This window comes from Diceros bicornis, chromosome 2, assembly GCF_020826845.1.
Source record: "Diceros bicornis minor isolate mBicDic1 chromosome 2, mDicBic1.mat.cur, whole genome shotgun sequence".
In the NCBI taxonomy this organism is placed as follows: Eukaryota; Metazoa; Chordata; class Mammalia; order Perissodactyla; family Rhinocerotidae; genus Diceros; species Diceros bicornis.
In genome coordinates, this window is record NC_080741.1 from 7,264,854 (window position 1) to 7,291,102 (window position 26,249).

Sequence of the window (26,249 nt, forward strand, 5' to 3'; positions counted from 1 at the left end):
GGGAGAACCTGAGCTCTTTCCTCTAGGGAACAGAAGGATGAGAAAAGGCCAGCGCACAACCCAGCTCACAGCCCCAATTCCTGGTGCTTGAGGGCCCGATGGAGGGGAGCCAGGGAGGTGCCAGGTGCAGCTGGCAACCTCATGCCACGGGCAGAGGCCGGGAGCAGTTTCAGCTTTGGCTTGGGAACTCTAGGCAGCCTGCAGGCCCCTGCTCTGCACGCCCTAGCCCCCTAGCCGAGCTATGGCCTGGAGGCGGGCATGCCTTTGCCGCCGGGCCTGTGGGTTAATCAGTGTGGAGCAGTGGTGACTGAAGTTGCTGGCTTGGGAAGCAGGCTGCAGGTGACCTCTGACCTTGGGCAGGCCTGCACCGGTTAGGGAAACCCCACAACATGCAGCTTCCATGTTCCCCCAAAGAAAATGGTCTCTTTTGCATGTACCCAGCGGCCCACCTTCTTGCTCTCTCCCAGCGCGATCAATCCCCCGGGCTCGCTGGCACTCACTGGCACCCTTTCCTCTTCTCAAGGGGTGGTAAGGAAGGCAGATTCCTGTGAGTCTCCAGGTTGTGCTCCTGCTTGGCGATTCAGTGGCCGAGGAGAAAGGAGCAATCATTTAGGGAAAACCAAGCCCAGCGTTTTTGGGCCTTTTATATTCCAGGGTTGGTGGGGATCTCAGGTCCAGGGGCCCAGGGACTGCTCCCAGATTCTCTCGCCCCTCCTTCACCGAGATGACTGGCTTGCTAAGTGGGGTCAGAGTATGACTCAAAGGAGAAGATATTTACCCTGGTTCCCTGCACCCGGTTGGTGACAGAGCTGCTGCAGAGAGCAGCTTACGGTCCCAGTTGCCTGCCTGAAGTCCAGCCTCTGCAACATTTGTTTGCTTGCCAGTGGGTTTGTAATGCACAAAAGACTGCCAGGACCTGGGGGTAGAAGGGACCCAGGCCTCTTAAAGGGAGGGCTCGGGCAGCATTGTGGGTGGACAGAATTCTCTAGGGAAACTCAAACCCATTTCCCTCCGAAGAAAAAAGTAAATTCTATTAGTTCCAACCAACCAGGACTTTTCCCGTGCCAGACATCCTGCCATGAGGAAATTTTAGAGCGAGGACGCCCAGCATGCCGCCCTTCTGTAGGAATGCAAAGTTGGGCCTCCTTTCTTCCCTGATTTGTGCGGGAAGGAACTTCTTATTACCTTTGGGGACAGATGCCTTTTGGTTAAAAAGAATTGAAAATAAATAAAATCCTCTGGGAAAAGGTAAGTCTACCCCACCCCACCACTCAGCCTTAGACCTAGAAAAGAAGGGAGAGGGAAGGGTGAGGAACTCCAAACTAGTTCAAGCCTGGGTTGGGGGTTGAGGGAGAAAGAAAATGATCTTTGAGCACAGAGAACTGGAAAGCCTTTGAGATAGCAGAACCCCACTTGGATCTGGCCTGTGGTTCAACAAGTTAAACACCCGTTTGTTCTGTGGGCTGGAGCGTCAAGACAGGCAGACGTCCTCATTGACAGAGGGCTCCTGTGTTTGTCCAGCCCGAGACCTTTTCAATGACTATTTGTCTTTCTAGGCCAAATTGAGGGTTGAGGCCGGGTGGATCGCCTCTGTTTGGCTGCTCCGCTGCCTTTAGCCTCTCTTGACAGATGCAGGGATCTCCAGGATGGATTTCAGGCTTTAAGGTGCTTGTAGCTCTATCCACAGAGTGAATCTGATAAGGAATGAAAATATTGGGAGGGAGGGGGTTATGTCTGACCTTCTTAACTAAGAAATGGGGACAGCCGGGACCACATGATAGAAATGATACCTTTTTTTTTCCCCCTAATCTAGTGAATTTTATATTAACTTTGAAAAATCAACCAGTGATGGCTTTCAAATGGGTCTGGAGGTGGAAGCCATGTGAAGGGGAGAGATTCCACACCACTATGGGTGGAACAGGACCTATAATCCTGCAGAGAAATCCCTCTCCTCTCAGTTCCAACACTTACAACTCCATGACCTGCTAACCTCCCAGAGGACACCCCATCCTCCCCATTGCATCTCACTAAACTTGGTTAATAAACTTAAAGAAAATAATGGGGGCTTCTCATACAATAAATTCAAATTCTAGAAGTTAGAGATGTTTGAACACTGACTGACTGAAAGGGTGCCTAATTCTACCTGCAAGGGGATTGACAAATGAGTTCAGATAAAAATCTAGTTGGGAAATGATGATTTTTAATATTTTTCTTATCACCAAGGATGTATTGTTTTGCAATAAATATGGGTAGCTCCCAGTAGAGTCCTTTTTTTTCACTTCCAAATTTGAAAATGGTCAAAGAAAGACTGAAGGACTCTTCAGACCAACACCATCTTTCCCTCAGACACACAGGCCACACGATCTTGACATACAGACACATATGAAATTGTTTAACTAGTGACTGACTCTCTCTTCTTCCCAAACAGGCTCAAAGTCAGAAAATGAGATACAAGACTTCCTTGGTGATGAGGAAACGATTACGGCTTTACCGAAATGCCCTGAAAGAGTCAAGTAAGTTAAAATCCTCTTTTGAATATTCGTTTGCTGAGGTTATGTTTTTTCAAGTAGGAAGTTTTGTTTTGTCTTCTGGTTATGTTGGGTTGTGAGTTTGGGGGCGTTTCTGGAGTTTCAATGAAACTTAGAGCAACACCTTGGTGTTTGATGCATTTGCACGCAAATCAGCGACACAACTCCCACCAGCAGCCAGCTAATCCTCCTCCATGCCTACTCCTCTGGACGTTCTAGAATTAATATTTGACGACTCTCTCATTGAAACAACCACCCCTGACCTTCCGCAGTTCCACTGTCACATTATTCTATGACATATTCATCTTGAATTCATTTCCGGACGATTTGATTGGAATGAGGTTTGACATGTATTGGCTTCTATGAAAGGAGCAGACTTTGATCTTGGTGATGGGGTTTACATGATATGCATCATCTTTACCAGGGACACCAGCCTTCTGCAATGTGGCAGCAACGATGTTCCCACAATGTGGTGTCTGAACAGGGAGTGACTGACAGCCGCTCTGTCAGGAATACCTTCATTGTGAAGAATTTAATTTAATATTCCATTTAGAATAAGCATATGATTTAGGGTTGGGTGTTTCCCCTTCTAGACATCTAGTTTCCCTCATTTCAACTACACCACCAGCTGACGGTTGGCCTCCAAGTATTCCCTTGTTGATAGGAAAAGCAACCTTCTTAACACAAGTTAAATGGACAACTCAGGAAACGGCTCTCTTCTATGATTTTGGGATGATTTGATGGCAGAATTCTCAAGAGAGACGTGGTTATTATGTAAATTCAGTTGTTCTAATTCCTCAATGCTGTTCTGGAAGATCCTTTAGCCATGTTTCTTAATCTTTTGTCGAAAGATGTTTTGCAGAACCGTTACTTGGTAATTAAATTCTAAGTATATTTTCTTTCATACTCAGTTTCATTAATAATGATTCAAGCCCAAACTTCCATACCAGAGGGAAGGAATATCCTCCTCTATCTCCAAAATCCTGAGAGATCGCATCTCCTTTGCACAATTGGGGCTAGGACATACGGCTGGCTTCTGGGGCTTAAGTTATTATTTTTTTCATAAGACTGGAAACAACCTCTCACTGCAGGAATCTGAAGTCTGTCTGTGAATAGCCTACAAAGAGATTTTCCCCTTATTTTGGGGTGGTAACCTGGCCAGAAACAGGGAAGAAAGGATTGAACAAGTGACTGCAGATCTTGGTGTAGAACATTCAGGCAACAAGGCTTATGCTTGGCCAGGCTCTGTGCAGTGGCCCTCAGCTCCTGGGATTCTGTTCTGGGCATAACCTGCAACAGATAATCATCAGTGAGCACTGTTTAAAAGATCAAAATGTAAAAACAGCCCAGCTATTGATCTGAAATCCCCCCATTTCTTTCCTTTCCAAAGGAGAGAGGTCAGACATCCCCCCATTTAAGCAGTGATGTGAGGAGTTCTGGCAGATGGGAGGACCACCAGATGTCACATTTCTATACAGCAGGACCAGAAAATCACTTTAGTTTATACCGTGGCTGTCGCCTGGCTGTGGCAAACAAGTGCTCAGGCCAGGATTCTGGACACTGGAGAGATATTTGAGGTCTGCCGGTGGAACTTGCTCCAAACAGGCCCCCAGGAAAGCCTCCCGTGCTTCTTTGACCTCTGCTGAAGATCTCTGGGCTACAGAATGTGTCTTTTTTCTGAAAATCAAGCAGCAAAGTAGACTCAACACTGCTATAACCCCCAACAAGGTCAGGAATAGAATCTTCCAGCCAAGCATTTGGTATTGGGGGTAAGTGTGGTGGGATAACTTTCTGAAAGAAAAATTCTGAGCGCCACTGAGGCATACCCTTCCTCAGCCTGCCCAATCACTACTCAGTGAAACCTGGACTCCTTGTTACCTGGGCACTGGGAGACCCAAAGGAATGGCTCTGAAGACTAAAATATGCCTCCCTGACATTGGTGCCCCACCTGTCATGTGTGGTTAGCTGGATACTGCTTTGGGGGTTATTTCAGAGATATGCCCTGAAAACCCTTATGTAATTGCCCAAAGTTCCCTGTCTATAAATATTTGTGGGTGAAATGGATTTTTTTCTCCCTATTTCTGTCCCTGAGGAAATGTCCCTCTGGGAGGATGCCTGGTCCCATCGCTACATCTAGCCAATAAATGTGTGAACCATGTGGCTCCAAGGAACTTGCAAGGATCAGGCAACCTTAGTGACCTGCAGGTCGACTGACCCCTCGCTACTCAAGAAGCATATACCCAGGGTGGGTCCAGATGTTTCCAGTGCTTCAAGAGAAGGCGGCATCTGGGAAGGAGCTCCATGGGGCCAGGTTACTGTCGGCGAATTTGGCTGAATCAGATGTATCTGCCCTTTTGCTGCTGGCACAAAAAGCCATGCACATGTTCAAAGTTTTTCAAGGGTAAAGTTAGTAAGAGAGAGTGTGTAGTGTACTAACAGTCTATGTGTATAAAACCTCTGCTTCGTATCCCTGGAGTCCACGGAGTCAGTGCTAAGAATTTAGGGGGTTCATGAACTTGGATGGGAAAAAATTGCGTCTTTATTTTTCATCACCTTCTAGTGGAAAGTTATAGTTTTCTTCTATTATGAGTGTGGGCAAGAAACACAGGAGTTTTAGAGTTCACAGGCTTCACCAGGCTTCCAAAAGGGCCCACAGCTTAAAACAACTTAGGTACCCTTGTCCCATACCGTTATTCGAAGCTTTTGATGCAGTTGGGGTCACAGTGTGTATATTAAGGGATTCATTTTTGTACGAATGAAGGTTCTAATGGAAGCCAAAATGGATGGTGAGTTTCACAAACACGCTGAAGAGTAGGCTATAGATCAGGTAGGTTCAGGTGGGAAAGAAAATATCTTAATTGCTGTACTACTGCAAAGAGTCCCTGCACTTAGGCCCCGATGCTCCAGGAGGAGCTGACTGGGCTCTGCGTTAAGTGGTGGTGAGGAGAAACAGCTGGGCAAGGGGTGGCAGGGATGAACACGCTCCTTCTGGTTTTTGCTTTTGGGTTTTGTTATTGTCAGAACCCTTCATGGGTTCAACCCAGACTTGCCTAGACAACTGTATCATTCAACAGACACCTGCACCGTGGGGAGCCTTGAAACCACTCACTGAGACGTGGGAACACTTCGCTAGAGATCCGGGCTGTCTGCGCTTCCAGGGAGGAAACAGGGCAGGAGACCCGAAAGGAGGCCCCTGTAGGCAGATCCCAGAAAGTGAGAATGTGAGAGAGGGTGGAAGCAAGGAAGGGAGGCAAATCCTCAAATCCAGTCTCAACACTGCAGTGTGGAAGCCCTTGGTTTCCAGATCAGAAGGGGTCCCATGGTCAAATGCTCTGTTCAACTTTTTTTTTTTTTTTTTAAATGCTAACGCAGCATCTATTGGTAGCGTTGCTTAAGCTCTTACCCCGGAGAAACAGAAAGACCTGGACTTGTCAAAGCCGAGGGAAATTGTGGTGGAAGTTAATCCCTGGCTAAAATGCAGCCACGAGAGGGGAACAATGCATTAAATGAAAAAGTCTCAAAGAATCTGCCAACCATTATAAATAAGTTAATTATGTTTTAAAATTTAAAAGAAACCCTTATTTACTGACCAGGAAATGTATAAGAATAGTCCTTGGTGCCAGGGATGGGCGAGGCAGCCCCATCAACTCCCAGTCAGAGATCTTGTAATCTGTCCAAACTTCTCACCTCTGCTAGGAGTACGGGGTCTTTTACTCAATCCTTACAACTTCTGTTAAAAATCCAAGCCTTTCTCTGCCTTGGGGGCCCTTCCTATGGCCGCCAGGGAGGCCCAGGCACTTAGGTTGGCATTTTTGGCTACGGAGAACAAGCCAGAGGTCACGGCCAGCGGTCCTCTAAATCGCCAGGCGGTGCAGCCGGCCCTAGCCGGTCGGCGCAAACAAAGGACACTCCCCCCTGTTTATGCCACACTCGGCTGGGCCGGAGCTGACGGGCTGTTCCACCGGCCGACCCCTGCCCCAAGACGGTGGAACCCTCAGCCCGGGATGGCACCCCGAGAGAGGAGGCCAGGGGCCCGCAGTCCCTCTCACAGCGACCACTCTTTTCAAAGCCCTGAAGACAGGCGAGGAGGCAGAGACTGGCCGCGGGCAACAAGTGGCCGGAGCTGAAAGTGGAAGTGATCCCAAGGTCCCCTTTCCCAGAGACTCTGGAGGCAGGGTCCAGAGCTCCACACCGCAGATTGACAGAGGGAAGCCGGGGGCGAGGACCTGTTCCTCCTGGCCGCGCGCCCCTCGCCTTTGTGTCTTTGGCCACCGGCCCGCGGGTCAGTGTGATCTGCGGCGGGGACGATTCTTAGCTCCTTTCAGGAGGGCAGTGGGTTCGAGGCCAGCCTCCCCTGGGTCATCGCCGCCTCCGGCCCACTCCTGGCTCCCGTCAGGGCCGGATTCTGGGGTTCGCGAGGCTCCCAGCGCGCCAGGCACCCGGGAGGAGAGGCCGGCAAGGCCAAGTGGGAAGAATGGAGTGGAGAAGAGGCGGAGGGGAGGAGAGAAGAAAGGATCCAAGTAGGAAGGCGAAGTGCGGTCAGGGGTTTAGGGAATTGACAGAGGGGGAGACAGAGAGATGAGGGACGCGAGAAATTTCGGAGAAAGCGAGAAAACATTAAGGGCAAGGGCTGCTAGCCTAGGCGTTCCCCCGCTCCCGGCCGCCTAGTCCGCAGCCGCCTTTCCTCCCTGGATCCCGGACCTCGTCCCTCCGGCTCCCGGGACAGACTGCCGGAGCAGGCCGCCGCCCGCTCGCCCGATGCTGCCCATCAGCCCCAGCCGGCCTGCCCGGAGGACATTACGTGCAGCGCAACCCTCCCTCCCCAAAGTCGTGGGGAATGGAGGCAAACCCCAGGCCCGCTCGCTTCCAGGAGCAGCGAGGCAGAGCGGATCTACCAGCTTTCGGGAAAGGAGGGGGAGGAGGCTCCAGAGGAGAGAAAAGAATCCGTGCCCGGGTCAGAGCGCATGAGCAGTAGAAGCAAGAGATGCGGCGGGGGCGGGGGGGTGAGGATGGGGGGAGCGGGAACAGTTGTGAGTGTGTGTGTGCATGTGTGTGTATCCGCGTGCGGCGGGACCTGTCATCGCTGACGTCGGGCCGGGCTGCGGGCCAATGGGCGACCTAGGCGATTGTTCCTCTCGGCGGGCCCGGGCCACGGCCCCGAATCTCTATTCACTTCCTCACGCGCCCCGCTGCTGCCTCTGTAGTGTAAGAGATTCAAGTAGGCATTAAAGACCGAGAGAGAGGGAGGGGAAATAAAAAGTCACAACCCAAAACTTGAGGGGGGAAAAAAACCCAACTTTGTAGAAGTTGTTTGTGGTCGTTCTTTCCCCTCCCGGCTGTCAGGTGACAGTGGCGTGAGTGGCCGACAAGGGAGCTGCGGGCAGCCCCGGCTGGGATGCAGAAGGCCGCCCTCTCCCAGTCGAGCTGAGCGCTGAAATTCGTATATATGGCCGGGGCGCTTCAGCACCCCCGCCACCTACAACATCACCGCTTCCCTCTCCTCCACTCCCCCGCAGGGCGCCGCGACCCGCAAAGCCCCAGGGAGCTGGCTCCCGAAGCGCGCTTGGGGCGCAGGTCGGACCCCACTGGAGCAGAGCCCAGGGGCCTCCAGCACCCCACAAACTCAGCACTGCGCGCCCCACTGCCCTTTCCACTTACCCCGCTGCCACCATCCCTCTCCCGCTCATGGAGCGGCAGGGGGCTCTACCGAACAGCCGCCCAGCCCGACCGCGGTGGAGGCGCTTGGCCTCACGCTGTCCACCCGGTTCGCAGCCGCTGTCTGGCTCCCAGTCCCTGCGATGACAGCAGAGGCCGCGGTGTGGCTGGGCTGGGCCTGCCCCCCGGGGCCCGGTGGAACGCTCAGCCCACGCCACCCATTCTCACGTGCGCTATTTGTCTCGACAACAGGTAGCAGCTCCGGACACCATGGCCCCCAACTCGCTGCCGCCTCCAGCCCCTCGGTGTTCCCGGGCCTTCACGAGCAGCCTCCCCAGGCCTCCCCCAGCGGCACTTTGAACGGACTCCTGCGTCTGGGGCTCCCCGGAGACATGTACGCGAGGCCCGAACCCTTCGCGCCGGGACCCGTGGCCCGCAGCGACGCCCTGGCGGCTGCCGCGGCTCTGCACGGCTACGGGGGCATGAACCTGACCGTGAACCTCGCCGCGCCTCACGGTCCCGGCGCCTTCTTCCGCTACATGCGCCAGCCCATCAAACAGGAGCTCATCTGCAAGTGGCTAGCGGCCGACAGCCCCGCGCCCCCGCACCTCTGCTCCAAAACTTTCAGCACCATGCACGAGCTGGTCACGCACGTCACCGTGGAGCACGTCGGCGGCCCGGAGCAGGCCAACCACATCTGCTTCTGGGAGGAGTGTCCGCGCCAGGGCAAGCCCTTTAAAGCCAAATACAAACTTGTAAATCACATCCGCGTGCACACGGGCGAGAAGCCCTTCCCCTGTCCTTTCCCGGGGTGTGGGAAGGTCTTTGCTAGATCAGAAAATCTCAAAATACACAAAAGAACTCACACAGGTCAGTATTCGGCACTGTCTGTCTTGTGCGGACTCTCTGGGGAAGCAGGCGGCCTCTTCCGGGCTCTCGGGGCTAGATTTCCTCGAGTTCCATCTGGGGGGAGGGAGAATATTTTGTGTTTCCACGAGCCAAGTCCATAAAATATTAATTATGCCCTTCTATTAGAATCACAAAAGTTTCTCAAGGCCGTGTGTGGGGAGGATAGTACCGGATTTCTGCTCTAGGGGCGGAGTGGGGGTGGGGGATGAACGTACTTGGGTCTGTGTGTGCAAATGTGTGCTCCCTGCTCATTGAGTTTGATTTTAAGGTATTTAGAACGGCACTGTTCCCCAAAGTCGTAAAGACATAGGAATAATTTAATTTTTCTTGGTCCCTTTGGAATCCTGTGGCAAGCACTCTTCCACTGGTCAGCCTGACAACCTGACTGCCAGCTGAACTGAAGGGTCATCAGGCCCTTGGCGCCTTCTTCAGGATTTGTGGTTTCGTGGGCTAACTTGGCCCCAGTTTTGGAGCTTTGGTGACCTTACACTTGGCACGTTTGACATAGCCTCTGTTTTGCTTTAGCAGAGACCCAAGGAGACTCATCCGCCTTAAATGTCATTTACCGAGCTGTTAAGTGAAATGGGGACATGTGTCAACCACATCTGTTAGTTCTAGCTAACAGAAAGGAAAGGAGCCGGCACAAGAGCCTGTAAAGTTGAACTCCTCTGGCCAGAAGCATCTCTAATTAATGCAATTGCAAGGAGAGTTTTCACACTTCCCAGAACAGCCTGTGAAGTTACATTAATTAGTTTAGCAGCCGATGTTTGTGCTCTTCTTAGGTAGGGTTTTCTTGCCCCCACTCCCTCCAAGTTTAAGAAGTCACCATCTCCCCTCCTCCATTTTGGGGGCGGGAGAAGGAGACGGGTGGGGAGAGGAGAGGATAAAATAAGTTCCAGCTTGGTGCTCCACTTCTCCTACTCCCTGGCACTCTGCTTTACCTCTATTCTTGGTGGAAACACCAGCAAATTATTAGAGTCAAAGAACACTCCCAGGCTGGCATTGCCCGGGAAAGAAACTTGCTAAATCTCACCTTCTCCCGCAAACCCGGCAATCTTGAGGAAGGTCCCTGTCCAGGACTCTGGCATACGCGGAGGCCAGACCAAAAGTCCACTTTTAATCTCCTACTTTATTTCCGGAGCACGTCTGGAAATGTACGGTTTTCCTGAGCTGTTTCTAGCTTTTTGAAATCCCCCCCACCCTTTTGAAAGCCCCCCTCCCGCCCTCCGAGTTTTTCCCGGGGGCGGGGGAGAGAAGGGCTGCCCAGATCACCGCCCGCAGGCCCGCTACTCCGGGAGCTGGCGACCCGCACCCCAAGGTAGACGCGCAGTCCTGAGCCAGAGAAGGAACTCATTTTTAATGACGGGGTGTTTTAAACAAACAAACTTTTACTGCTCTTTGCCGGCCTACTGTTTGAAGTCCCTGAAGCAGAAAATGGTTAAATTCTTAGTGCAATCGACCTACAGCAGAGAAGCAAGTTCAGCGCGCCCGGGCTGGCTCAGGTTTGCGTCTATTCAGGACAGAATTCTAAGTGCGTCCTCTCCACTGGCAGTCCTGATTCATTATCAATGGAGTTAAAAAAAAAAAAACCTACAGAGCCTCGCCTGCTCCTGCGTTTCCCTTAAACCCCCCTCCTAAGTAATGAAAAGAGGGGGAAAAAAAAAACCCAACAAAATGTTTCTCAAATGGCAATAGACCTCACTACAAATTATTCATGAAGACAGTTCTCGATTCAACAGGAAAATAATTGCCTTTTCAAATATTAATGGCGTTTCATTTCCTCGAGTCGCAGAAGAGGCGAATAGGAGCTGATTTCTCAGGAGTTAAGATTCTCCCAGATCTGAATTCCGGGCCCGGCTTCGGAGGCAGCCGCCCCGAGCCCAAGCCGAAAGGTTTCACTCTGTGGCGGTTACAGCAATCCCGGAACAATGGTGCCGCCGCGAGGGAGACGCGGGCCGGCCGCGCGACCCCGCCGCCTGGCGCCCTTCCCGGGCCCGAACGGCTGGAGGCTCGCCCCACCTTCCCGGGCAGCCGGTAGAGAGGCAGGGCTGGGGATCCAAGGCCGATGAGAAGAGACCGCGCCGGGGCGGAGACGCTCGGACAACCTGGCCCAGCCACAAGTGACAGAAAATGGCGCCGGCCGAACTGCCCCGCCGCCGCCGAACTTTGTCGGGCGGGCCTGGCGCGGGGCCGGGGAGGAGGCCTCTCCCGGCGGCTGAGCCCCTGGAAGGAGACTCTGGGCCCTTCACAACGCAGCCCCAGCCCAGGCCGCTCGGGGCGGGCTGCAGGGCCCTGGCCCAACCCTGCCTCTCCACATCCACCCACCCACCCAGGGCGCAGCGCCCAGACCTGGTGGGAGGGAGAGGGCTGGAGGCAGTGTGTGTGTGGGGGTGGGGTGATGGGAGTGTCGGGCGAGGAGACCAGGGCGCCTCTTGCACCGGCGCGCGGCCTCACTTGGCCTCCCAGCGGCCTCGGAACTTCCAGGCTGCCTGTATCACTTTTAGTGCCCTGCAGTTTTCGCCTCTGCTTCTCGTCTGGGACGAAATCATTGTTTCTGATTTAAGTGAATGTCCAACGAGGCGCTCACAAGATGGGATAAGTGTGGGGGCAAACATCTGGGAGGGGCAATCAACCTCAAATTTCATTCCTCCTCTTTTCTCAGCAAATCTTTTCTTTTGCAGGCTTTGAATTGCATGGTTCTTGTAAATGATTTTAGAAAGCAAAGAAGGAAGGAAGGGAAGAACAAAAGTTTTAGTTTTGCAGATGCTAACAGTGATCAGAGGGGAGAAAAAGAGGGGCAAATAAGGGACGCTGATTTATTCTGCATCTTTCTCCTATTTTTTTTTTTTAAATAAAATGGTACCAGTGTCCCGGAAATGGCAAATGCACCGTCCAGTGTTCCACTGTTTTAGCAATACTCCTGCAGGGGGAGGACGCAGCGGCCGGGCGGTGCCGGAGCCCTGGGCTCACAATCTGCTGCCGCGCGGAAGCGAGGGTTGTGCGCAAACCTCTGGCTCACCCTGAGCCTCAGCAGGGCTCTGGAATAGGGGCTTTGTTTGTTCAAACCTGCCCCAAAGCACTCATCTTTCCTGGATGCGGCGGGAGAAGCAACCGCAAAGGCACCAATCCTCCAGCCGTGCTCTCTTTCTCTTTAGCCAGACGCTCGGTAGCCGTTTCCTCATCCCAGGACGCCTGGCGTCATCCATTTGTTTAAAGCGCCTAGGCACTTCCTCCCCTCCTTCCCTCAGCATCTGCAGCTCCAGCAGGAACCTGGGCTTCCGGGTTCTTGGGGTCCTTTCCTCCCTCACACGCCAGCGAATCCAGCCGGCGGTGAGCTCCCTGATTGGGGCTCGGTCCTCGGCCGACATTTCCACCGTAACGCGCGCTCGCGCCTTCCTGCGGCTCTACAGGGCATCGCACCACGGATCCGAGCCCCTCCCGGGTCTACCCCGGTTGCCCGCTTGCCCTCCGGACCGCGGAGCTCGGCCTGTCCCGACCGCAGCAGCTGCGCTCATCCCGAAGCCGCTGCGCTCGCGGGTGCGACTGCGGGAGAGGCCTCAGATCCCGTTTGGCCCGGGCGGACCCTGCCGCGCCGGTTTCAGGCTGAGGCCTGCGAGGCCCGACCGCCGGGCGTGGGTGGTCTGGGGAGGCCCTGTCCACCTTCACAGTCAGTTCGGACTCGGAGAGCCGGCTGCCCGCGGCAGCGTCTCTGGGAGGCCGCTGGAGCAACGTAATAAAATATTATTGCCGGCGCGCGTCTATCTGGAGGGACCCCGGACGGTTTAGGCAAGATTTGAAGAATGCTGCTAAATGTTCGCCCTCAGGGGGTAGAAGGGAAGGGGGTGGGGGCTTCATTTCCAGTAAAAATCGCCTCTGAAGGGAATCATTGCTCAGAATACCTTTCCCTGCAGCACGAATCCACGTTATGCACATGCCGAGTGCATCGGCTGCGCAACATTAAATTGTCGCATCGTCTTGGCGTTTGCACAAAATTTACTTTAGGAACAATTTGGGCCAGGATGGGGCGTGTGCGGGGTGGACCGCTGGGCGGGGGTCAGAGAAGTTTGGCTGGAACAGCAACTTTAAATTGAGCAGATGAGAGCTTCTCAGTCAATTTTTATTCTCCAAGCAGAGGTGCTTCTGGCTCCGAGTGGAGAAAATTTGGAGGAAAACAACCTGAGTGGATCAGGATTTTCCAGGATGGAAACTCGACTAAGATGGAGTCTTTGTCGCTCCTCCTCCGGACCCTCCCCCAGGCTCAGACGGGAGACGGGGGAGGGGTGGAGGCGTGCAGGGGGGAGCTCCGGGGGCCCGCTCTGAGCGGGGGAAGGGGGTGCCCAGCCTGAGGCGCCGAGGAAAGAGGTTTCTGAAAATCTTTTGTGTTCTTTTCCAAAAAATGGAAGAGAACTTGGGGGAGGGCGATGAGGCCGAGCCGGGGCCAGGGCCCACGCGCACTAACGTCTCTGCGTTGCCTCCACCAGGGGAGAAGCCCTTCAGGTGCGAGTTCGAGGGCTGCGAGCGGCGCTTCGCCAACAGCAGCGACCGCAAGAAGCACTCGCACGTGCACACGAGCGACAAGCCATACACGTGCAAAGTGCGCGGCTGCGACAAGTGCTACACGCACCCCAGCTCGCTGCGTAAGCACATGAAGGTGCACGGGCGCTCGCCGCCGCCGCCTAGCTCTGGTTACGACTCGGCCACGCCGTCTGCCCTCGTGTCGCCCTCATCAGACTTCGGCCGCGAGCCCCCGGTGGCCTCCTCGGCGGCGGTGGCGGCGCGTGGCGCAGACCTGAGCGAATGGTACGTGTGTCAGGGCGCGGCTGCCTCCGCCGCGCCCCCATGCCCGGCGCCACCGTTTGGCCTAGGCGTTTGGCCCTGCCGCTACCGCCGTCGCCTCCGGCGTTAGGGCTGCTGCCGCGGTTGCTGTTTTCGCGGACACGGACTACTAGTCTGGGCCGGGTTCTTGAGGCTAGAAGAGAGGGTGAGGAAGAAGGAAGGCAAGGAAGGGAGGGAAGGAGGAAGGTCCCCACTAACAGTTGTTAGAGCACATTGAATATGCTGATATAATGTCCATTATTTTAAAATATAAATATGGTACCCATATTTATTATTCTACAGTCACACCCAGCACCCCCTACCCACCCACACAGACGCCCTCAAGACCAGGTAGCATGAAACCAGTGTTGGGGTAAAGAAAGTAGAGAAACAGACTGGCAGGAGGAAAAAAGTACACATTAGGAGAGTTTCTCTGCAGTCTTGGCAACTGCAGGCGGCAAAAGTGAGAACACGAAGTGCTCTCGGGTTCAGGGGATGGGAAATGGCCACTCGGATTGCCACCCCCACGCCCCTCCCAGCTCCCAGTTCCTCAGAAGTTCGAGGAAGGTGGCAGTGGGAATTCCTGAGACTTTATCTTGCCTCCTCTTTCCTTCCTCTTTTCCTTCCTACACTTCCCCCTCCCCCAGCTACCCTTTGAAACAAAAATACGCAAGTCCCAGATCCCAAATTTTCCAACCACTTCCATAAAGAAGCTAAGAGGAGCGAGGTTTCAGCACCTTCCCCCGGGGATCGCATGCCTCTCCGCCACGGACTGGCCTAAGCACACAGAGACGTCTGTCTGCCTGTCCGTCTGCTCCGTGCACGTCATATACTATGGGTAGGGGGTGAGGCCAAACAACAGGAAATACAGACAAAAGAGCGCTAGAGGGGCTTTAGGATTCAATGCTCTGAGGCCTCCCCGGACCAGTTCACTTTCTCCCCACCCCCCACCCTTGTGGAGGCGCTGCCTTTGGAGTCTTGTGGGTGCTTGGCGCTGGGGGCGCAGAAGGGGCCAATGACGTCACTGAGCCGAGGCCTCCACAGCGAAGGGATCCGGCCTAGGCGACAGTGTCTGGATGAGTCTCGTGAATTCTCTGATGGTCTTTGTCAAAAATCGCACTTTGGTCTTATTTTTAAAAAAGGACAGGAGGGGGGACAAGAGAGATGAACTGCAATAATAAATGTTTCAAAGGCAAACACCCAGTAGGTCTAGATTGAATACGTATTTGATACGCTGGGTACTAAGTCCCCAGAAAAAGAACCAGATGTTGGGGCAGGGGAGAGGAAAGTCTTTGCAACTGTTGCCAAGGGAGAAAGAAAAAATCAGGGCCTGTTTCCCAGTCTGCCACCTTCTACAAGGAGGATGGGGCTGCCCCAAATCCTTGCGAAGATTTGAGGGGGAAAAAAAGAAAAAAAAAGAAAGAAGAAGGGGAAAAAGAGTTTTGGCAGACCCATCTCAGCCCTCTAAGTATTGGGAGATAAGTAGGGGTGTGGTACGCCACCTAAGGGAAGCCCCCTTAAGAGCTCAATCTTAAAAGCTGAGCCCAGCAAACAAGTCCCGGCCCTGACACTCTGCTGGATTTTCTTCCGCGCTCTCTCCTTCAAACAGCCTTACACAAGTCTCACTTCTGCCCCGCAGCCCCGCACTTCCATCAGATAATGTCCCAACTGGAGTGGGACTGTTTTCAGTACCCCTAATAAACACCATTATCTTCCGAATACATCCTCCGTGAATCCGTCCTTGTGGAGGAGGGACTGCAATCCCCACTCCCACCCCCACCCCCACCACAATAGGGCTACGAGGCCGCTTGGCCAAGGGCCGGCGGTCCGCGGCTAACAACTCGTTCCCATTGGGAAACCCCCGCCCCACGGCCAAAGTGCAGAGGGCATCTGGGGAACTTGCTTCCTCTGACGATGTTTAAAAATTCCCTCCTTTCCAAATAGGACTCGTTTCTTTCTTTCTCTGCTCTTTCTAGGCCCCATTTTGCCTTCCACCCCCATCCAAAATAATGAAATAAAATAAAAATGCTTGGTCGGCACTTAATCGCCTTTAATTTTTCATTTGCTTGTTACAGATGTCCACCGCGTTGCTCGCAAGGTAATCTCGCCCGGCGCAGCTGAGCGCCCGCATCTCGCGCCTGCGACATCAAAGGGCCCGCGCACAAAGCAATGTTTCTTCGCCACGGTGCATCTTCATGGTAAGTTAGGATTTCTATGGCAATGGGCAAGTCGCACTGAAATCCTGAAAGGCCGAGCCTGGAGCCCGTCCAGGCTTTTCATTAAGGACATAATATTTACGTCTAACAGGCCTTTTTTCTTGTGTATACAAGTATATATTTTTGTTTGACGCGGACTAAATCATTTTCATTTAATTTCCGGTAAACAAAACCCACGCGAATGGGCGCTTGTTCCCGATCATAATAAAAATGGATAATAATGTGAGGGAAGAAAAGGGCCGCTTGAATCGCCGCTCAGCCCCCTTTGTTTCTGCTTTCTGCGGTGATCAGAGGGCGCATTTGGGTTTGATGGCGAGTTTCTAAAGGCGAGGAAATGGTTTGTAAGAGGGGAAAGAAAAGGAGAAAGGTCTAATCAAGCTCGGGTTGTTCAAAGAGTCGGGTTTTGGGGTTGAAAGTGTGAGTTTGACGGTGCATCAGCATGCCGCTTTAGGCTCGCCATGGAAATACGCGCGGGGAGCGGCCGCTTCAAAGGCGGCACACTTCACTGCAGACACTCTATTAAGATACATTTGCGCTGACCTTTGCTTTCACGCCATTTAATACTGTCACTGCGCTCGTCAGTATATACTTCCTCCTTAGGACCTGCCTTGCCCGCCTTTAGGGGTTCACCTTGCGCTCTGATGCAGTGGGGCGCTTTGGCGCCAGGGACGCTTTCAGGAAAGGGAGGAGCCGGACTCCGTGCATCTTGACTGCGACCCAAAAAGGCTCCAGGGTCAGGAGTAAATAACTTTAGGGCAATCTCAGAAGCTTAACAAATGAGCATCCCCAGCTCTGTTTTGTGCAGAGTGCCTCTCTGCATCTTGAGCAGGGTGGAGGCCTGAATGTGAATGGGACTTGGGGGTGGGAGGAAGGAAGCCACCCTGGAGGAGTCTGGGGAGTTCAGACTATGCCTTTGGGACATTTCCACTCTGGCTCCCAGCACAGCTCATTCTGACCCTCTATCCCAGAAGTCTCTTGCAGTCCCCCAAAGTTGTTTCTCTCCAGGGTGGGGTGTATGGTACCCCTTAGGCTTGGGCTGGCCCTGGGCACGAACTCAAGAGCCCAAGGCCAAGGGGATAGGGAAGATGGCAGGAAAGTTAGAAGTCCATGTTCCCTTAATTGTCTTGTTGTTTATTTTATCCAAGTACCCCAGTGAATAGGGGAAAAATAAACACGGTGGAAAAAAAATCAAACAGTGGAGTCTTCTTTAGTGCCAGTCCTTGTGGTTGAATAAAAAGGATGGTCCGCTTTCCATTGAGCTGAGAAATCTTTGAAGTGGGAGTTATTATCTGAGACATTCCTGCTTGTCGTCCTAACAACGCTGATGAAACGCAAAAGGTTCTTTGTCAGCGATTTGTTCTCCTCTCTGTCAAACTCCCTCTTCCCCGTTAGTTTCAAACCGTTTCTAAAGAGATAAAATCAAACTTCTTTAAAAAAAAAAATACATGCACTCAACACTAATTGATAACTTTAGGGGTAAGTCCTGCTAAGGGAAAAACAAAAGCAATGCAGAGACATCAGGTCCAGGGCCTGTGGAGGTGTGCAGATGTGGAGAGGCCCTTTGCACACGCTCTGGGACATGGGGGAAAGAATGCAGAAATGGTGCAGGCAGAGGGTACATACCCCAACCCACACTGTGTGTTTGTTTCTCCCTGCACTGGCCTGCACTCAGTCAGCCCAAGTCGGGTCACCTGGATGAGCCTCTTTGGGGGACTCCTCAAACTCCTGATATTCTTGCCCAGAATCTTTGGAACCTAAGGATGCAGCCAAGTGATTGTTAATATTTCCTGCTCCTTCAAAGATAATCTCTGCTAAAAATAGACCCATTGTGTGTTTCTTCCCACTAGCTGCAATCAGCAAGCCCTTTCTGCCATTAATAGAAAGGAGAGTGGCTTCAGGGAAAGAGACATTTTTATAATTTCCTGTTTTCTTCAGAATCTTGGCAACTGGAATTCAGAAGTTTCAGTTTACAAGATAGTGACCCCAACATGCATGCAAACGCCCCCCTCCCATCCACATGTGCAGTTCTTCATTTTATATTGTGCCCAGGAAAGAAACTTTCACCCTATCCAGGTTTCCCCGAATCTCTTGATGTGGATTTAAAGGTGGTTTAAATAAACAAGGATGTTCCAGCCTCCCCACCCCGTGTGTGCTGACTAAATGATTTGTAAAGAGGTTTCCCCAAGCTGTAACCCATGCTGTTATTATAGTTGCTACAAAATGTTGTCTCTTATATTGATTTTTATTTGTTTACTAGAGGTCCCCATATGTTTGTTTATATTGCTAATTTATGGGAAAATGTAATGATTGCAATGAATGTGAATTATACAGACAGGCAAAAGTTTTGTAACCATAATTCACACACACACAAAAAAGCCTGACTGAAACCTTAGACTATTCTGTACCCTCTCTATCCATACTGTTTGTGATTTATCATCTGTCTCCTTAGCATCCTTAAATTATGAACTAACTTGAGACAAACAAACAAAAGTTATGTATTTGACTGAAAGTGATTGTTGAATGAAAACATAGTTGAAAGCTGTGGTTTAATCTTGCTGTAAATATGTAAAAATGAATTAAAATCTGTGATTCTTTTTCCCTCCAAAGACCTTTGTGTACATGGAGCTCCATTTTGCTATTTTCTTTGGAAATAAATGATGTGATGTTTCCCTTCCTCTTTTGATTCTCAACGTCTTGTTATTAATCCATCACCCTGGGAGAGATTTGGGGCCCTCCTGCAGCCTCCAGTCCTCTCCCCTGCCTTCCCTCATGACTTCACAGAAACATCTCTGAAACCTAGTTCAGGGCAGCAAAACGGAAGGACTCACCAAAGCGGCCATCGTGAAGGAGACCTCCCTTGCCCCCAATTTCACCCCAGTGACACTGGCATTCATCAAGCGATTTCCATTACGGAAGGGAAAAAAGTAAAACGATGCTTTCAGTGTCTTCCGGGAAAGGCAGCTTCCCGCTGCTCAGGCACGGCGCACGCCCTTACAAACCACCTCTCACTTCCCAAAAAAAAGCCTAGTAGTTGGGGGGAATAAAAACAAGGAAATAAAAAGAGGACGGGCTGGCTCCCAGCCCTGCCTAAGCCCTGATGGAGTACCTCGGGCACAGTTGCCCGCAGGAGTCTTCCCGGCTGGATCCTCCTCCCTCCGGGAGTAGCGGATGCTCAGACCTCCCGACTTCCTTCTGAGAGCTGCCACGGGCCAAGCCTAAGACTGTGGGGCTACAGCCCCCATGACTCTTCCCTGGGCCCCGATTGGGGTCTTCAGGGGTTTTAGCATCTGCTGCAGAAGCCCTCTTATCTGCTCCTGCCACTTGAGGAGTGATTTCAGATGTCTCAGAAGCACCTGCATCACCGGAGCCCTCCTGCCACCTCCGCTGCAGTCCGGGAGCCTCCGGGCGCCCGCCCGCCCTCGGCCCGCTCCCGCTGCGCGGGCGCGCGTCCGGCCCGAGGCCAGGCCGCGGTTCTGCCGGGAAGAAGCTGGTTCCGTGGGCCCGGTGCCGGGGTTGCCCTGAGCTGGGGGACCACGGCTCTTGGGGCGGGAATGCTAGGTCTCCGTGGAGAACACCTCGGAGAACCACTCGTAGGGCCAGGGCTGCGTCCTGAAGGAAGGTTGGGGACGGAGCCCGGCGCACGGAGGCGCGAGGGCGACTCGCGAGTGGGAAAGGGGCGGCCGCGCGGGGAGGACCACTGGAGCCCCACGACGTGTCCGCGCAGGTGGCAGCAGCGAGGGAGGTCCCTGACCTGAGTCCTGGGACTAGCGCCCCCTCCCGTCCCTGTGGCGGAAGGGCCCCCTTCTCCGGCTCGGGGACGAGTTGGAGGGGCCTGTCCTGCGGCGTCTGAGAGAGAGCCCTCGGGAAAGCCCTTGCCGGGCAGCTCTTCGCGGCGGGGAGCAGGCGGGGACTAGTCGGGACCCTGGCACCGCGCCAGGGCTTCCGGGCCCCGGGCTGTCCGCGGCCTGGAGTAGCACGGCCGCAAGAAGAGCGCCTGGGTCCTCCCCCTGCACGGCCGGCCCTCCCGGGACAGCGCTGGGCAGCCAGGGCCCGGGGAGTCGCGGCCCGAACCATCCCCGGAGCGGAGGGAAAAGAGACCGAGGCGGGCCAGCCGCCCGGGCATCCCACGCTGGGCTTGGAGGAGGAAAGGCCTGCTAGTGAACCTTCCAATCCGAGTTGGGGCGAAGGACTCAAGGGAGTAGGGGGAGAGGAGACGGGACGTGCTCTGGGAGGCCCCCGCCGCTAGGAGAGAGCTCAGGCTGCCTCAGGCTGCCTTCGAACCATCATTTTTTGGCAGAAAGTTGGAGGGTGTGGCCTTTGGCAGAGTGTTGAATTCAGTGGTCCCCAAGCGCCCATGGCCAGCTCACCCTAGAGACAACCTCACTTGTCCTCTGGGGAAGTTGCCCACCTCCCAACCCGCAGTGGCAGCGCCCAGGGCATCTGGGGGCCCCTGCTAATGATTTCCCCTGGGCCTCTCCTCTTCGCTGCGCCGAATAAGAGCTCCAGGTAAAAACTGCAGGCATGGTGGGAAGACTGGCTAGGAGCCAAGCTCTCAGGCTTGTCCACCTATGGCCTTGTGCCCCTAGGCCCCTGTGCTCCCTGTGCTTCAATTTCCTCTTCTGGTAAAATAGAATTTAAAAGACTCTCCTTCACAGATTTATTTTGAGTGTTAAATAAGATAATCCTTGAAACATTTAGAATTTACATGTTGTTGAGTACTTGTCTTTAATGTTGTTTTTATTATTATTACTAATACGATTCCATCTTTCAGACACCCCCCAGCTCCTCCCTGAATCAGATCTCCAGGCCCTCCTAAAAAATGTGGCACCGCCAGGGCCTCTCGCTCCACAGCATGTGCGCCTCTCCAGGCGGCCCTGGGGCTAGCTGAGGGTCCTGAAACCACATGAGTTTACATTCTCTAAGAGTTCCAGAAGCCCAGGAAGCAGGGCACTGAGGCAGAGACGCAATTTATTTTTAAAAGGCTGAAGAAAAATTAGAATTTTTCTAATGAACTTTCTGAACAAAGCTGGAGAAACCCGATCGTCTTAATGTCACCCTCATAACTTGTTTAGACACTGGCATTGCAGTAAACTCGATGGCCTGGCAGGCCCAAATGTTGCTGTATTTTCATCATGAGTCTCTGCAGTTACTGTGAGTCCTGCATTGGGCTTTTCAAGACCTGGGTGTGGAGGGGGGCATTATGCAAGTGTGAGGGGCAGGGGTAGGCGACTAAGGATAGAGCATTTGGGCAAAAGTCACACAAAAGCATATTTTTCCCCGGAAGGCATCAAGACCTTTTTTTTAATAATCATTGTTTTCTCATACTGAATCCTCATTCTGGGAAGAGTAACAATATCTTGCTCACCAAGTGATGGAGAAGCCCACAATAACATGTTCCACTTGTCACCAACTTCCTGTCTGGATATCAAGTGTGCATTGCCTTTTTACCCAAGTATCTTCAGTGAGGAAAATACTTGAGAGTTGTCTAGGAATGTTATCAAGTTCAGATCCCAAAACCATTCAGGAAAAAGAGAAACTCACTGGACAATTAGGAGAGGTCTTGGGCCTCTGAACCTTCCAGTGGCTTTGCAAACATTTGAAACAACTATGCAGAAAAAAAGGAGAAAGAAAAAAAAATTACCTAAGGATGAAAGTTAATCGAATGTAAATATGACTAGGGAGATGGACTTCACACTTGTCCTTCACTTTTGGCTTCTCTAGATCCAGTGTAGACTCCGTATCAGCCAGCATGCGGAGCAAGAATATTGATCAATTCAAAACAAGTCGGCAGGGCTGTGCATGCTTCTGAACTCATAATGAATGGGCAGCCTTGGGAAATGTCTGCAGAGTGAAGTAACCAAAATTGAGTAAATTTCTATGGTTTTGGCTGCACCATGCAATTGTAGAATAATGGCAAAAAGAAGGGAAAAACCCACCGACAATATTATCAGATGATTTATACAGAATATCAGAAGGAAGACCTGGTTTTCTCTTGTCTGTGACTGACAGCTGGCTCATGCCAGATCGGATTAGCTAGATGAGGAGAGTGCTCTTTGCCAGAGCTGGGGAGGACTGCACACAGCTCCAGGTGCTTGGCTGGTGCCTCTCCAAGGTCTTGCTCGGGGCTTAACGGAAGCTGCTAGCTTTTGTGTTCTTCAGTGTATTCATTAAGTGTTAAAAAAAATAAACCCAGCATCTTAGTAAAAAGTGCTTTGCCTGAAATGTGCATATTTCTAAGTCATGAAAAATAGGCATCTGCCCCTAAAAGTTTTACTTATTTATTTCCTCTGAGGGAAATGAGGAAAGTCACCTGATGCACGATGCACATAAGCAATACTGGATCACATGAGAGCCACTTTCACCTGGGAAAATTTGCTTCAAACATGCCATAAAAATTTCCCCTACATTTTCTGCCACTGCATTTAGTAAGCAAGGAATCCATAGTCAAACGCTTTCTATCGTCCAAAAAACTTGCCAGCTTTCTTTAAAAAAAAAAACCTGTGGTAGAAAAACAGAGCTTCCTTTAAGTGTGAAATATCATTTCATTGTAAAAAGTAGAAAAAGGAGTGGTAATCCAACTTCCGGATACTGTTCTGAATTATTTCACCAGACCCTTTTAAAAGGGGATTAGCAGGGCTTTGGGAGCAAAATCCTTCTGTTTTATTGAATCTCTGATTTTATGTTATAATTACTGGTTGTAAAGGCTCTGGAATTAGTATGCAGGCACCGTCAGGACACGATGCAGGTGCTATTCTAATGGTTCAGCTTTTTAATTAAGAAAAGAGGTAAGAAAATCGAATCATAAAAACACTTTTGTGAGAGCTGAGAACATTGCAGCGACCACATGAATAAAGCCTTTATACCTTCCCCTGACAGGTCAGCTACCAAAGCCTGACTTACGACCTTTTCAGGGCCAGACAATGGTTAACAGCTTTCTCACCTTGTCTCCACTGAACCTTTTCTTCTACGACAGATCTTATGGAAATTGCCTTAAGTAGCTTGACTTCCACAAAAGATATTGCAGTTAGAATAGATACATGTCCACAGTGAAATGCCCGTTCTTAGGTCCCAAGCGCAGATCTCTTGTTCTCCGGATCCCTTCTCATGGGTGGGGGAGGGAGGTGTCTGGGGGGTGCAGACAGTTTATGGGGGAATGGGATTTGCCCTGAAAGACCCACACAGGGAGGAAGCAGGACCAGGGCCAAGGTGGACACCCCTCCATCCCTGGGAAAACAAAACAGGGAAAGTACAGAGAAAGTGAGGTAGGGGCTGCAAGTAATTCAGGACTTCTCTGAAATGGGCTCTTCTTGGAGGAAGAGATTTGGCCTGAACACTACAGCCTTCTTGGAGGCAGCCCAAGTCGGTGGTGTGTCTTAGGCCCTTGTGAGTTCCTCCAGCTCTCTAGTCACCCCGCACATGATCATCACCTGTGAGTAAAATTGTTCTTGCCCATGACACTTTAAGACAAGTCTCCCAGCTCTCTCACCAAAGTGATGCTGGAGATGCTCCAGCCTTGAGACCATTGGGCCTGTCTGAGGCCCTGGAGCCCCACATTCTCCTATCCCAGGATTTTCCAAGGCTGGGAGCACAGATCTGAACTCTCAGAGAAGCCAGCACTCTGTCTTCCTCAGGCCCCAGTAAAACTTGCACCCATCACCTCTTCTTCCAGAACCGGGACAGGGTGTGTGATTGGAGACCTGGTCCATGGCCAGCAACTCAGGCCTTGCCCTTCCCAAGGAGGCCTGGCTGGGCCTGGGCCCAGCTGAGAACAATGCGAGTATTAGGATATCAGCCGCCCTCGCAATGATCACGCGTTCAACGATTTTGTTTTCACGGCTGAGGGGGCTTTTTTCCAATGTAAATCAAGCGCTTTAGTTATTAAGGCTGAACACTAATCTCCAACAACCTTGACATAATGTGGCCGGGCGCGCCGGCCCACTTCGCACCTGCAGTCTGAATAGGGCGCCTTGTCAATGGGGGACACGCTTGTTGCCCCGACTTGCAAAGGAGGGGAGTGAATAAGTCAAGCTTTGTGAATGCCCATGCGCGCTCTCCCTCCCGCCTTTGATCACGGAAAATGTCTTCTAATTTGTCCCTTTTTCATTGTAACAACGTTTTCAAGGCCCTTTCTATTTTTCCAAGCCACATTTTTATAAAGAACATAAATCGCCCCCCGAAAACAAAAGGGGCGCTCCCCGGCCAACTGGCGCCATCACGCTTCAGTGTTCCGTGGCTCTGGAAAGTTTGTTGCTTCTTGAAGCTGCCCTCACCGCAAACACTGCGCTGGAAGGCCCCAGTTGTCTAGAGCTCCAGATCCCGGCTTCTGAGAGGAGGGTGGTGGGCCTGTGGAGGGGAGTGTAGAGGGGACTCCCTTTTGAGGGCAGCGAGAAGGACCCAGCCTGGGGTGTGCGATCAGAAGGGCCATGGAGATAAGATTCATGTGGTCAGGAGCCAGGGGCAGATGTGTCCCTCAGGGATGTTGTGCCTCCTCTGGGCCTCTCCTCAACTCAGCAGGCAGCTCCCGGACTCCGTGGAAGTGGGAAAGGGTGATCCACCTTTTCTTACACAGGGCAGATGCGGGCGCTGACTCCACACTAACCAAGCGTTTCTCCCCTCCTCACCCCTCCCCCGCAGTCGCCATTGGTCCTGTGTCCTCCACAGAACTCAGAGAATTGAGGCGTGTCTGGAGCGGCTTCCTGGCTTTGGGCCATCCTCCAGATCTTCTGTGAGAAGCCAGGGCATTTTAGGAACACTCTTTCCCCATAAAAACCCTACAAGAGAGCAGAGAATTAGTACCATTTTATTCCAAGCCATGAAGCAACCTTTTTGCCAAATGTGGCTTTCATTCGGAACTGCCATTCACTCCAAGTCTCTCTCCCGGAACACACAGGTATTAATGACGTCGATGTCTCAGTTGGTGGGATATTAAGTATCAAGTAGCAAATCAATGGGCAACCTCTGCTCCTCCTCCCTACACCCACCCCAACATTGATTAAGCTTGGATTTCCAAATGTTTGGGCAACCTCTGGCCAGGAACACGTTTATCCCAGAGTTTTAACTTTCTCTCTTTCTCCTAGAAGATCAAACAATTTTTCTAGGATAGAGGCAGGCCAAGACTCCTTTTTTCTTTTTTTCTCCCATTAGTTGTTACTTTATCGAAGGCTCTGGGTAAGAAAACTAACATAACCCACTAACACAGTTTAAAACACTTTGATGTCTTGCCAAGAAACACGCTCCTTCAAGAGAGAAGTCAACATTTGTTTTTCACGTTAAATGGCGTTTAGTTGCCAGTGGAAAAAAAATAATTCTAAGGACCACTTTTTAATTCGATGGATAACAACCGCAGGGGTCTAAAAGAAAATAACGACGATAGCTATAGACACAAATAACTAAATTACCAAAACGTTAGTATATCTCCCGGCTTCATTAATATGTAACAGACTCCCCAGTTAATCTCCAAAAGCTAGTGTTCCCCTGTAAAATAGCACTCGGGGACGAATTGTACATGAGATCAATCACTGCTAATGCAGGAAGGTTTACTGCAGGAGAGAAAAAAAGCTATTTACACCTTCAAATAGAAGCTTTTCAGATTTAAGAGTAAGAGCCATACATCACTGAGAATAAATGATTATGAATTGGTAAACGCGCCCTCCAGCGATTAGCTATGCCACGCTATTTATCATTTCTTGGGTGGTGATGGTGGTGGAGGTTTTTTCCTTCTCTTTTGCCTTCTTTTTCAAATCATCTGACTGTTTGGAAAGGAAAACGACAAGCAGAGAAGAAGAAGAAGAAAAGACACTGTGTGAAAGTTTGTTTTTCCATATTCTCTAAGTCATCAAAATACGGCCCGCAGATATAAACGGGGCCAAGCATGGAGAGCTTACTGGGAAACAGTGCAGCCCTTTCATTGTTTCATGTGTTATTAGGAGATTGCGCAACGAGGTTGACATATCAGCAGGTTTTTTTTTTCTCTCCTCTCCTCCCTATATGGATCACCTCCCTCGTTATAGTTCCCCCCTTCATCTAGTCCATGAATTCAGGTAATTTACCATTAGTGCAATTCCTTCTTAAATTATTTACTTATATATTTGGGAACTTTTCTTTGTGTGTGTGCGGGCGCTGCGGG

At 51.7% G+C, this 26,249-nt stretch overlaps 1 protein-coding gene across 1 annotated transcript; it reads left to right on the forward strand.

Moving 5' to 3' along the window:
* Positions 1–1,109: 1,109 nt before the first annotated feature.
* Positions 1,110–19,051, forward strand: ZIC4 (Zic family member 4). The gene is given in 7 exon segments (XM_058550248.1): positions 1,110–1,226; positions 1,228–1,248; positions 2,429–2,513; positions 8,436–9,053; positions 13,574–13,993; positions 15,983–16,105; positions 18,924–19,051. Coding segments are annotated over 7 exon segments (1,512 nt in total).
* The last annotated feature ends 7,198 nt before the right edge of the window (positions 19,052–26,249 follow it).